Source organism: Acipenser ruthenus, chromosome 2 (genome assembly GCF_902713425.1).
Source record: "Acipenser ruthenus chromosome 2, fAciRut3.2 maternal haplotype, whole genome shotgun sequence".
NCBI lineage: Eukaryota > Metazoa > Chordata > Actinopteri > Acipenseriformes > Acipenseridae > Acipenser > Acipenser ruthenus.
This window is the reverse complement of record NC_081190.1, coordinates 32,268,354-32,283,210: the sequence shown is the minus strand read 5'-3', so window position 1 is coordinate 32,283,210 and position 14,857 is coordinate 32,268,354. Positions and strand designations below refer to the sequence as shown.

General features: G+C 36.6%; 1 protein-coding gene across 4 annotated transcripts in view; it reads right to left on the bottom strand.

Moving 5' to 3' along the window:
- The window catches only part of LOC117421324 (dymeclin-like), a 176,248-nt gene that overhangs the window by 51,424 nt on the left and 109,967 nt on the right, over positions 1-14,857 (bottom strand). For all 4 annotated transcript variants that reach the window (XM_058994156.1, XM_058994166.1, XM_058994176.1 and 1 more), the window contains one exon: positions 10,908-11,013. In XM_058994156.1, coding sequence (XP_058850139.1) covers positions 10,908-11,013 — 106 coding nt within the window. The remainder of the gene's footprint in view (positions 1-10,907; positions 11,014-14,857) is intronic.

The following is a 14,857-nucleotide window of genomic DNA, read 5'->3' as shown; positions in this document are numbered from 1 at the left end:
CTGATTTAACGGTATTATATATTCTCTAAACCACTGTGTATAATTATTTAATCTTTGTTGCAGCTCAAAGTGAACCACTGATGAAAAAACACAGAATCCGTCACGTCCAGATTTTCCACCTGTACGCATGCACGATTTCAATTGAGTGGATTTCCACTCATATATAGGTGAAGCAGGCGCCTGTTGATTGTGCCTGGAGAGCGGTCTGTGCTACTCATGATCTTTGCTGTTTTAACCTTGTCGTATCAGTGAAGCACACTGTTTCTACTCATACTTTGACGGTTTTTGTTTTATTTATTACCATAGCTGCATTTTAGTAACAGCAATAGCGACTGGTTGTATGTGTTTTCGGGGTTTGAAATGGATACATTTCTTACTTGCAAAAAAAAAAAACGAGTACATTTGGATTATTTTTATGCTGGCTTTAATAATAATAAAAAAGTTTGCCATTGTTAGTTATTATAGTTTTATCTTGAGGTTAATGTTTTTGATACTGTAAACATTTTAAATAGCACAATTAATTATGCTGAGGTGTGAAGTAAATGGTAACGTGATAAACATTTATTATTATTATTATTATTATTATTATTATTATTATTTATTTCTTAGCAGACGCCCTTATCCAGGGCGACTTACAATTGTTACAAGCTATCATATTATGCATTATTTCACATTATACAGATATCACATTATTCATTTATTTTTACATACAATTACCCATTTATACAGTTGGGTTTTTACTGGAGCTATCTAGGTAAAGTACCTTGCTCAAGGGTACAACAGCAGTGTCCCCCACTGGGGATTGAACCCACGACCCTCCGGTCAAGAGTCCAGAGCTCTAACCACTACTCCACACTGCTGCCCTACAGTGTAGATTATTGTATTATTTTGCTGAAATAGAAAGCGAATAAGAGTGTTTCTAAAGACATTCCTAAATTCTGTGCATCCAAAGACATGTAATTAAGTTTTAAGAATGAAGCCTACTGGTTGGTATTTTGTCTTAAGCCAGCAGTTTGTCAGTCCCAGACTGTTATGAACTATATATACAGCTCTGGAAAAATTTAAGAGACCACTGCAAAATGATCAGTTTTTCTGGTTTTACTGTTTATAGGTATGTGTTTGGGTAAAATGAACATTTTTGTTTTATTCTATAAACTACTGACAACATTTCTCCCAAATTCCAAATAAAAATATTGTCATTTAGAGCATTTATTTGCAGAAAATGACAACTGGTCAAAATAACAAAAAAGATGCAGTGTTGTCAGACCTCGAATAATGCAAAGAAAATAAGTTCATATTCATTTTGAAACACAATACTAATGTTTTAACTTAGGAAGAGTTCAGAAATCAATATTTGGTGGAATAACCCTGATTTTCAAGCACAGCTTTCATGCATCTTGGCATGCTCTCCACCAGTCTTTCACATTGATGTTGGGTGACTTTATGCCACTCCTGGCGCAAAAATTCAAGCAGCTCGGCTTTGTTTGATGGCTTGTGACCATCCATCTTCCTCTTGATCACATTCCAGAGGTTTTCAATGGAGTTCAGGTCTGGAGATTGGGCTGGCCATGACAGGGTCTTGATCTGGTGGTCCTCCATCCACACCTTGATTGACCTGGCTGTGTGGCATGGAGCATTGTCCTGCTGCAAAAAACAATCTTCAGAGTTGGGGAACATTGTCAGAGCAGAAGGAAGCAAGTTTTCTTCCAGGACAACCTTGTACTTGGCTTGATTTATGCCAAAGCTGCCCGATTCCAGCCTTGCTGAAGCACCCCCAGATCATCACCGATCCTCCACCACATTTCACAGTGGGTGCGAGACACTGTGGCTTGTAGGCCTCTCCAGGTCTCCGTCTAACCATCAGACGACCAGGTGTTGGGCAAAGCTGAAAATTGGACTCATCTGGGGGTGCTTCAGCAAGGCTGGAATCGGGCAGCTTTGTCTTTGTGAAGGACGCATGAATCAAGCCAAGTACAAGGTTGTCCTGGAAGAAAACTTGCTTCCTTCTGCTCTGACAATGTTCCCCAACTCTAAAGATTGGTTTTTAATAATTTTGCAGTGGTCTCTTAATTCTTTCCAGAGCTGTATATGTGTATGTGTATGTATATATATATATATATATATATATATATATATATATATATATATATATATATATATATATATATATATATATAGTTATAAAAAAGAAATGTGTTGATGAGATTATTCTGCCTTTTATTGCAACCGTGGTAGTATTCAGTGAGCGAAAACTGTAAAGGGTACTTAAGCTGAAACTTCCCGACAGAAGGGGTAGAGTTTCAAAAATGTTTTTGAAAACCCCTGCCCTATTTTGTTAACTAAGTAACCATGGCACACTGTGAAAGGTTTGTCATTTGTTCTAACCAGGCATATAAGAAAACAACAAAAAAATGTGTCTACAAATATTACACAATACTTTTCGTGAAATGCCTGGTTTAACAAAATTACATATACAATAATTCTGTTCAAGGGCTACGTTTTACCTTCTATATACAGTACATTTTTCATGCTTAAAATTGGCAGCCTGCTGGTCCTTCTTCCTACTGGATTATTATTATTATTATTATTATTATTATTATTATTATTATTATTATTATTATGCTACATTATGTGCCATGATAATGGTTTGTGGCGAAACGTAAGTTTGAATCATTTATAATAATTTCTGGGCAGAGTGTGATAAGTGCAATAATTGTTATGTTTTATCCCCAATTTATTCATTTTTTTATTATTATTTTAAAATTATTATTAGGACACCACAACAAATCCGTTACCATTTCTAGTTAATCTTTTTAAATGAATACATTTACAAATAAATACATTTACAAATCAATAAATAAATAAATAAAAGTGATCCTGCTGTCAGTAGCCAAATTGCCAAGAATAATTTAAAGATGCAAGAAACAATAATGATAAAATATAACCTACCTGCAAAGTCTTTAATATTGACATGTTTTAGATAGATTAAAAACAGTATTACTAAATCAAAGAGGATTTAAATGGAACTAGTATCTGGTGGTAACATCAGATTAATAGCAGAACATCAAATTAATATTAGTGTTCAAACATGCCTGTTCTCAAAGTATATTATTTTGTTTTCTCAGTGTAAAGGGGCAGCTCATTTACCTACAGCTTTTGTGCATTCCCTTTTGTGTTGACATCGAACTACAAGGATTATGATGTATAGAGAAATCAGACTTATGTAGGCACAAACATGTCTGCCCCACAACCCTTAGTGAAACACACATATTGTGTATTTAACAGGAAAATAAACAAACCCTGTGGTAATCCACCACACAAGACATCAGAAGTGCAATTAGTGAGGTTTACTCTTAGGAGCGCATTATGCGTGCTTTCATGTAGTTCTAGGAATTACTGTGGAGGGGAGCAGTTTAGATTTTATTAAAGGATGTGGAAAAGTAGTGGGGTAACATAAAATGGACTTTATCAAATAGCCATTTGTGGTAACTTAAAACAACGTTATTTATACAGTCAAACTCAGAAGACCTTTTTAATGAGGAGTTTGTCCTTCCTTAATTAGCACGTTAGCAGTAAAATTAGACCTTTGGTGTAAATCATTTTATAAAGCCACCCTTAGAGAAAATTAATCAATTCAATAAGACACAGATTTTTATCTTCCTCAAAAGATCAAAATTACATATTCAGCCAAAGGATGACAAAATATCATGCTAACGTTATTTAGAATTTAATCGAATGCAAACAGAATATTTAAAAGATGCAAGACGGAGTACAGGTTCGCTACATGAAAACTAAATAAACATAATCTATTAGGATAAACCTGAAACACCAAGGCTCCCAAATTCAATATCTAAAATAATTGATAATGTTTTAACCTCACCCCCTTTTTGTTGTTAATACTTTTATTAAAGCTACGAAGAAAGCTAATACAAAAACAACAGAGCAATCTAATTCTGGACTGGAGCCTTCAGTCATCTTGAATTACCAGTCTTAAACCTTAGGCAGAGAAACAAACCTTTAATGTGTCAATGTCTGACCCATCTGAGCATCATATACTAGTCAAAGCAAGAACAACTACAGCCTAAAAATTCTAAAAAGTATATGTACTGTTCTGATGAAGTACTAAAAGATGAACAAAACAGAACAGACTTGTGATGGGATTTTGTTCCTTATCCAGTAAACAGAGGCCCCTTAAGAATCACCATAATAACCATCAGGATTCATGAGGTCAGCGCTGGAACCAGTGGGTATAACCTGTGTAACACAAGTCACTGACCTGGAACGGAGATGAGGTAGGGATGGGAGGGGGCAATATGTCCATGTGTAATCTAGGGCAGGCTGAACACCTGTTATGAGGACTCACAAATCCTGCTGGGTTAGAAAAAACAAATCTCCACAGGGACCAGAGACACTGACTTAGTCTACTGGGGAGGAGACAGGCACCACCAGAAGATCTAGGTCACTGAGAAAAACAGAGAGAGGAGACAGACAGGCAGAGGCAGACAGGGAAGTCAAGAGACAAGAGAACAACAAATAAATAGACACAGAATAGACAAGAAAACAGCTTTACTTTAGGGGTGTTGATAAAACACACACAAGAGGTCAAATAGACCTTCATGTCAGATCCCACACAGCTATATCTGAACCGTGAACATCTAACAATGTATTACAAATCCATACAGCAAAAACCTCATTTGTTTAGCCAGTTTTTTTCCCCCTTTCTGTAGAGGTGAACTATGAACTTTGCAATTTCTTCAGTCACACTGGCCCAATACATTTCTTTGGCAAAAAACAAACAATTTTTTTTATTATTAGTTTTAAAATACAAGCCCTATAAAAATCAGAAGCAATCATCTAATATGAACAAAAAGTATAGTGTTTAAGAACATAACTCAAGGCCTGTTTAATTGCTGCCTGGCATTATCAAAAGGAAGCCCTTTGTATGAAAACTAAGACATCCTGCTGAGAGCGCTCAGGCTTCCCGGCTCCATGTGCCTCCCTTCTGCAGAGACAGACTGCAACCCCGGCAAACCAAAATGAATCACCTCGTAATTAACTATATTTAATGTTACTTCATGCATACTGCAGAGATGACATTTTAATGAATGTAAATTACAGTGTGTTAAGATGTAGTGTCAACCCGCTGAGGCCAAAATTAGGTTTATTCAAAAAAGTATATCTAATTAGAAGAATTTAATGGAATTCCATTACAAGCTGTAGACTTTAATAAAAAGAAGAAAAAAAAACTGTTCCCTACCGTGAGCAGGTGTGGATAAATATGCCTTTCCATCTTGCTGTATATCATCGATTTTAAAGCAACAGACATCAATAAAGCTGGTACTGTATCTCTAGTCTTAGGTCTTTAAATTTTTTTTTTTGACAAAAATAAGCCAGTTAGCACAGTAGCCTTAGCAGGAAACAGTTATTATTCAGAAAAATAAAGCATGATTGCCTTGAAAGAAACAAGTGGCAAACGGGTACAGGCACAATACATGGAACAATGTCTGTAACTGAACCAATTGGTCCTTTTAATTATCAGATGTTAGACTTTTCCTGTTATACGAAAACAAAAGCATAAATGATCGTTCTTTAACATCTGTGTTGTTAGAATCAGTTGACTGAGTAAATATACTGCCTAAACAGTCAAACCTTGGATGGTAAGTAGTGGTAGATGGTAAAATGTTTAATGCTATTTTATCTTTATCTATGCTAGCACTATAAAGGGCAAGGTAGAGAACTTTTGGTCAACATTATTAATGACGTGAAAAGGAATAGTGCCCTACAACACTTGAGCAATACTTCCCCTCTTGAAAAAAAACAAGAACTGGGAAAGAATCAATTCGTGATCCGTTTTTTAAACACCTGTGAGGAACCTTCTCTATCAGCATCGCAAGAAGATCAGCTCATGGACTCAAAAATGATGGATGGCTGAATGATTTATTTATTTATTTATTAATTAATTTTTTTAATGCATCCTCTTCTCTAGCGTCTTTCTAGATTAAAACCAAGACAGAGTAACCCTAAACTTGCGCCCTGGCTCTGAAAACCTTGCTTCCGTTTCCTTCTACTTACCTCTGTGAAGCAGGTTTCCCTTCAAAAGATGCAGGTTTTCCATTGTACATACCAACCAAAAAAAAGGTCTTCTGAAATGTTAGTAGTCCTGTAGACCACATTTTTAACGGTTCTCTTTAATATCCCTTCCCCAAAAGCTGAATTACAGGACCTGGACGAGAAATCGGGCATCCCACATAAAACAAACATTTCCTTTTCTTCCAAGCTTTGTTTTACAAACTATATTATTTCCAGATGATACTTCAGTGCCAGGGGGATCACGAAGTAGGATGCTTAAAGTGACAGCTGTTTTCTATTTAACTTGTACTTCAGTAAACACCCTCAAGAACTGCTCCCCAATGGTTAAAATGCACACACACAAAACTGAAACATACAAACACATACTTATTTACCAGGTACACAACAACATACAAATATAGAGTCTGATTTTATACAGTACATTAACAAAGACAAAAACGCTAACAAACACAGTTAATACGTCAATTGCATCTCTTACAAAAATGGCCATGTATATTTTCAACAGGACAAAGCATTCCCAATGTAGTCTTTACAAACTCTGCAACAAAGGGTCCTATTCACAAAACCTTAAGGACTGTTTTTAATTTTTTTTAAAAAACACATTTTACACAGGTTATATTACGCAGTTCATGAAACCTTTTTAACATAGAGACTTCATGTTCCGAACCAGAATTTATACATGCTGCAAGTAGTTTCCCGTGACCTAGATTATGATCGATGAACGGACATCCCACCTTCTACCATAATTTAATGAATGTGATGTACGATGGATTGCCTACACTATATTCCGGTTACTTGTAAGAAACAGGAAACATTCAATAATGTGGGGTCATACCTTTTCTTTTTGTAGAGGCTTTAAAAGAACAGAGACCAGGGAAAGCATTAGTTTATCACAGCAGGTAGTAAAACTTTATCTCAGGAAGGAAGGGTCAGTGCAAATGAAATCTGCCTGGCGGAAGGTGACAATGCGCTAATGTTCATGCTGGGCAACCAGAACTTTTAATCTTGGCTACAGGCTTATTCCCCCCAAGAAAGTTTAAAATAGGTGCCAATGGGAGAGGACCATGCGTCAAACTGTTTTCTTTTTGAGATTCCTAATCCCTTCCTGGATGACCACGATCTAAACGTTGTCCATTTAACAGGCCTAAATCACTGTCCTGCATCCGTGTACATTCAGCATAAAGCATGCACTTATCCAATTAAAAAAAGGCTTTGAAATCAGTGTGCATCGATGCCCTTTCAGCTTTAACATGCTTGCCAAATAATTATTTTGCCTGCTTTAACATATTTATATAATTAGAAAAAAAGAAAGAAGCAGCAACATCTCTGAATTTATATCTCTGAAATTCTCCAATGACTATCCTGGAAATCGCTAGATTTGTAGCTAGTTGCTTTTGGCAACAAATCTCGCCAAGTCAGCTCTTAAAGACACTAGATTTGGCAAGAAATTTGCTAAATTGGCAACACTGCTTGAAGGCGCTGAAAAAAATATTTTATTTCCGTATTGGCTTATTATTGCCTTGACACAACAAGGAAAAGAGATCGCTTCATTGGTGCCCAGGCACTGAAATTAGAGCGGTTGTGTGCCATTTAAGCATTTTCATAACACATCGCTAAAGATTCTTTGATTCTTTAATTCTTTAAAGTTACTTCTTAAGTCAAGAATCTGCCTATAGAAAAAAGTACCGGAGGTCATTATATTATCACTAACCTAAATGTTAGATATCAGTTTTATAATAGTTAAGGAACGCAATACGATACTGTACAAATAAGGTACAACGAAATTACGATGTGTTTGAAGTAACCTGCGTATCCTGTATCAATTGTTATTTATAACTCTAAACTCATGCATGGTAGTAGAATCCATTGATCATAAATATTGTTATTGTAGAGCTGACAGTGGATGTCACTACCGTTTGCAACCAGAGTGATGATTGTATATAGTTGTATGTAGTTTTGTGACGATGTAAAAATATCATATTATATATATGACTGTTTTTTTGTATTCAGCCGATGAAGGACTTGTAGTCCGAAACGTCCTGATAATTGATTTGTAATCAATTATTCTACCTTTTTAAGTACCTGAAATATCCTTTTCTTTTTTCTTATTGATCATTTTGGTACACAGCAGTTTTCCTTTTTCTCAAACTATATATATATATATATATATATATATATATATATATATATATATATATATATATATATATACACACACACACACACACACAGAGAGTGAAAAGGGAGGGCGGCAAAATTTTGTTTGCCCTGTGCAGCAACATACAGGGATGCCCACCTGTACAAGCCACTGGCAAAACCACTCAGTCAGTACCACGCACACGAGACTGAGGGAAGCCTGCTTGTTAGAATGATACTAACAGCCTTCGTAATGGTGAGGCTAAAAGCTGTCACCACAACGGCATCAAGATACTGTGGATGAGATTGCAAGCAACCACAACCAAAGTGAGTATCTTGGTCGTGCGCAGTGCTGCTGAGCCCAGCATATGCTGCTGAGTGCACGTAGTCTCTGTAAAGAAACAAACAAACAGAACACCTCAAGAGTAAAATCTTTCTCCACAAAAAAAACAGTAACAAAACACAGAAATAACATCAAACGTCTCGCATTTTAGCTAAAAGCCGAAATGAGAAATAAAATAACTCCAGCCGGAGCTATGCAGCCTGGAGGGAGAGCACAAAGTCAGCCGACTTATGTTGCTGGATCCTTGGGAAGGAGTGACACAAGCCCCTGGCTTCACGCGGGGCACAAGGCTGCAGCAGGGCGTAACAAGCAACAGGCTGTAGTGCACAATATACGCCTAATTAGTAAAACCATTACACAGCGTTACTGTAATATCGCATACATTTTTGTGAAACACAATAATTTGCAACAAATTATACAGTCAGAAGCAAAAAAGTACATCTCTAAACCAAGCTCTCTGATCAGATCTGTCTTTGAAAGGAAAAATGGCGCGGAGAGTCCAGTCCTTTTGTGCCCTCGGGGGCAGCCCATGACCACGTCACAGGCTCGCGGAGCAGCTGGTGTACAATATTCAGGTTTCGGGTTTTTAGGAGTTAAGTACCCACACAGGAATGGTTACATTTCATACTTGAAAGGGAACCAGGTCTAATCTCTGATTTTAACGGTGGGGTCTGGTTCAATGTAAAGCAACGATCTACCGTCGTGTTTCATTTTTTAATGAACCAAAGAGATCCCAGTATTTTTTTCCCTGTGGTAGTGGGTCATTGACTAAGGCACAAGTGTATACGACATGAGGGATGGTTTATTCACCACGACTCAGCCTGTCATGAATAATCCAATATTGACACGGTAGATGTCTATGGTCTAGGAAATATGTCTAATTTCCTAAGTTTAAGTTATTATTTTGGGTCCATATCTAACACTGTGCCTTTTGGTGATATTTAGAAGGCAGGCAGTTTTTTTTTTCCGAATTGTTACACCTTTATACCTCAAAGTAATCTGTAAAGTTTATAAAAAATAGAAAATAAACATCATCTGCTTTTAAGTTATGACAAAAACCTTCATGAAGGCCTCCAATGCACCCATGTTGAATTAGAGTTTCCAAGATACAAGCAATTTTTGGCAATGGACATAGAAGCAGTAGTGGGATACTGAAGTATGGAACAGGAATTAGATGAATAGTAGTTTTGTTATTCATCACAGGTGTTTTAATATGCACGGTGAAAAGTAAGCACAGCACTTTAGCATGGCATAGCAGCATATGTGTCAACTTGTAACCATGTCATGTAAAATCCTTCCTGCTGCCATGTCCATATGCACAATCAATGGGATTTCTCATTCCAATTTTGCCACTCTTGTATGCTGCCAGTTGTATATTCATATAAAATGTAAATTAGTGTGCTGGAACCCCCATACCTCCTGACACTACCTTCTGTTAAATCAAACTGGAACACGGAGGCCTATGCCTTTTATTGTCATGTAGCGCTTCTTCTAAGCTCTACAGTGTTCTTTTTCAGTTCCACAGGTGATGTCACCAAGCACAGCAGCGACATGGCAACCCATCACAATAATGACAGAAGGCTGTGTCTAAAATACAGTGCCAAGGACATTGACAATATCAGTGGGGTTGTGAGCAGCACTGGAGGCTGAGCATGAGCAGAGATACCTATTTGGGAGTCTTAAGTGAAGGTATTCTCATTCTGAGTAGAACTTACTGACAGCTGTCGAGCCCCTAGTGAAACAGCTCTCCGAAATCTGTCCTTTCAGTGCAGTAAAGTCATGTTTAATAATCTGAATATTGTGTAACACACAATGTGAATCCCTACCTAACTTGACAGAAAGCTTTTGTCATCCTCTGCTAAATGTGCTAATTTAAAGAATGTCTGCAATATTTGATGCTACTGTACCAGCACATGCCTTTATTTATCATGCATCTCATCTCTGGAATTCATTGCCTTCAAGCATTAAAATTGCCTCTTCACATACCTTTATAAATCACTCAAATATGTATTTTAAATCTGACCAGGGTTGAAATCCTGGAAACACTAAATACTGTATGACCAGGATCACGGAAATTGGAATTCTTTGCTTTACCATGTTTTTATTTTTGTGTTTCTGTTTGTGTGATTGTTTTTGCTTTGTGTTAACGGTTTTTGTCGTGTTTGGATAATTTGTTTCATTTTTTGTTATTTAAATATTATTTCTTGCTGTTTTTTTCTTGCCAGGACATTCAAATTAGCAAGTACACCAGGAATGTAAATACCCACAGAGAGATACGCACATGAGTCATCCAAACAACTGAATTAGAAAAACAAAAGCCCAAAGCTGAGTTACTCACATAGTCGGGAAGCGAAGCGTTGTCGTCAGAACCAAAGGGGCCCCTCAGTGACTGTGTGGCTTGCTCCAGGACTTTGTTGTGTTTTTTAGACAACAAAGCAAACAGGCTGAAAAAGTAGGGTTAAAAAAAGAAGAAAAAAAAGACATTTAGTGCACAGAATGGCTTACAACACTGAAGGCAAGGACACAATGCAAACTAAACACAATGTGCATGACCTGCAATAGACTATAACCCCTCCCTTCTTTATAACTACAAAAAGATGTGACAGCAAAAAAAAGGAAAAGGTCATTTAATTATTATATGTTGCTGTAGTCACCATACATTGACATTACACATGCATCAGGGAGTGCATGAAATGTATTTTTTTTAAACATTGAATCCTTAATTGCCTGGACACCAAAGAGACTAAAATGTGTGGCTACTTATTCATGGAGCTTCTGTCATTCAGCTGTATTGAAAAACACATCCATTACTGGGTTACTCTTAGAATCTCTCAATATGTAAGTTATACTTTTTTGGACATTTTAATGCATGACACATTGTTGCAGATGTTTGAGCTTGTAAAGATACTGCATAGGCCATGTAATTGCCAGACAATCAACATTACAAGTACACTTTTAGATCTGTAGGTGGTTATTTAAGAAGGTCACAATTCTACTACGTGAACTTTCCCCACCAGTGATAGATCTAGTGAAATTTCCATGGAGTTTACTGGATAATATTAATAAAAGCATACATTCTCTAGACTTGTTCTGTGTACCTTCGCTTCTCACATGAAGACATACAATCCTTATCCATAAAACTGCCTGCAGTTAGCACTGCCAGTGATGCTTTTAACAGCAGGAGATGAGATTTAGGGGCTGTGGTTTCGATCAAGCAGTCCTTTACAGGAGATTGTTCCATCTTAGACACAGCGTTTAAAAGAAACTATCTAAGAAAATGTCAACAGGAAAGAGAAGCACTGTTGTAAGGCTTTTCCAGAGATGGGTGGCTAAGTTTTTTGTTTCTAAAGTAAGCAACAATAACTTATGGAACCATAATCCTGATATGTGAACACCTACTACAAAGCATATCTGATATGTGAACACCTACTACAAAGCATATCAATATCAAAAATACTATTAAAAGATTCTCTAGTGCTGTTTCTCTTTAGTACCACGCTGACTAATCTGCTTTTCATCCACTGGACCTGCTTCTTTTTTCTTCTGCATTTTTTGAACACGAAAATTAAATCAACAAATTTTGTTTTCCTAAACAGCAGTGTGGAGTAGTGGTTAGGGCTCTGGACTCTTGACCGGAGGGTCGTGGGTTCAATCCCTGGTGGGGGACACTGCTGCTGTACCCTTGAGCAAGGTACTTGACCTAGATTGCTCCAGTAAAAACCCAACTGTATAAATGGATAATTGTATGTAAAAAATAACGTGATATGTTGTAACAATTGTAAGTCGCCCTGGTTAAGGGCGTCTGCTAAGAAATAAATAATAATAATAATAATAATAATAATAATAATAATATTTGTGGTTCATATTCAGTTGGAAAGAAAAAAATGCAAAGAGAAGTGGGCTTAAATAAATAAAGCTGCTGTAGTGAACATCACTCTGAAGCAAATACATCTGTATATTTCTAGCTTAGAAGCATGTTTAATACCAGATGTGCAAGTATAAAGATGTTAACCAAATTAACAATTAGGCTTTAAATAGTTCAATTAAACCAAGGTAGGTCATTTTCTGGGAGTTTATGTTGCCATCTGTTTATATTTTCCTCATGTTTTGCTTTACATTATTTATTGAGCCCTTCAGAAAGATTTAACAGATATGGTCATTCTATTTCATTAGGCAGCATTATAATAAAATCATAATTAAGTCTGACGTTTAAAAATAAATCAAAATGATGCTTCACTGACAGCCTTAATACACATCATGCTGCTAAACCTGTGTATCTATACCTTTTCTTCAGCTCTTTGCTGCTGAATATTCTCATGAGTCATGACATAAAATGTGACCGGGGAACCCTGTGGTGTCTCATATGTTCAGGGCCAGCAGCAGTAGTTTATCCTTTTTTGCGGGTGGAAAAAGATCTTCCTCAGACACTTTGTTCAGGCTGGAAGTATCATCACTTGGTTTAGAACCATGTTTGCAGTAGAAGAATGCAAAGGCAAAATGGCAGTCTTGATGGTGACTGCCAGCAAGTAGAAGTGGCTGGATTGTTTAAGTGTGAGGCTAGGTGAGAAAGCACAGTAGTACTTGAGACTTGTGTTGTACAGGATGTTGAAGAAAAAGATGGCTTACTTTGTTCACAGACACACAAATAGCATTAACCGTTGTATACTGTAATTAAGATATTTGTCGTGTAGCATAACAGGAATGGTCCCAATACCGTAATGTACCTAAACCGCAAAACCGGTATACCATCTCACCTCTACAAGAGCCGAAGTATTTAGTTAAAAAAGGTCTCCTCTTTCTGAGAACCTGGTGAAGTATATTTCTACCTGGGAATGATAATCAATCTGTAGCCAGGATATGACGGACAAGACATGATCACACCTATTTGTAACTCATTGTCAAGGCTTGAACCAATACGTACAAGACAACAGTACAAAAAACACGCTCACATACACACACACACTCACAAAGTTAGGTGTCTATTTGTGAAGTGAAATCTTTTACACTGAATTTCCATGTATTTTTCTCACACACATAGATAAGATTCTCGTATAGCCTCTGGATACACAATGGTGTCAGATGGTATTGCTAGATCGAGGCTGAAGGCAGAATTGATAGCTTATGCTTCAAGTTACAGTTGGTTCTTAAGCTTCTGACATTTCATTCTGCTTGATCAAGGAAGCAATAAACATCACTGATCAATACTGGCTACAACTGTAATCTAATAATACCACCTTCAATCACCTTTGTGTTGACAACTGACCACTATATAAGTCTAGCGGAGTCACTTGCAAAGCACACACACATTTGCCAATTCTTTGATGACATGTTTAAATAATAACAAAGCTACCCACATTCCCATGCTTTAAAAGAGTGACTATTCTCAACGCAGACAAAGAAAAGTGGGCTCCATTCATCTGGTTTCAGGGATATCCAAACTACTGTTTGATAACTCACGCACACCCATAAACCTGATATTCCACTTGTATAAATGGAAAGGAAGACAATCAATAAATGAACGCTAGGGATTTGGAAAGAAAAAATGATTGTCTTCTAGACTTTATTCAAATGCAGGTCTCCAGAGGTGTCATGAGAAGCGCGTAAACAAGCTAGTTAACGTTTTGTTTAAGAGAGACAATGTAATTCTCTTTAAAAATTATAGGATCATTAAAATAACTGGCCAAACGTGAAATCCTACCATACACTTTAAAGGAATAATAATAATCATCATCACAATAATAATAATAATAATAATAATAATAATAATAATAATAATTCATAAAAACTACAAGTACAAAATAAGTATAGTTGGTATTTTTAAACCTAAACTAACAAAAATTGGTCTGTTTCCCAAACCTTTCCTACACTTGTGCGGAAGCCAATATCCTAACAAAGTATGGAAAACTTGCATACACACCAAAGCCACCACTTTTTTGGTCAGTCTGGGAATGCTGCAAAAGGAAGCGACTGGAAGGAAAGCATTGGTGGCAAGAGAGTAAACCGGCCTATAAAATAAATAACCGTATTTAAAAGAACCTCATAATTACATTTTGTGGAAAGTCCAAAAATGAATAAAAAAAAAAAAACATGAGACAGAACTTCAACTGAAGCATTCTGTAGCCTTTACTTGTATTACCCTGGGAAGAGAAAACCATAATTTCTCTGACTCCATGCCACCAGGAGCTTTATTTCTGCTGAAGTGTATGTGATCTGTCTTTCAGCTTTATTCAAAGGATTCTTGAATGCAAGTTGCGGTATGGAAATGTTCTATTCTGTCACAAAACAAAA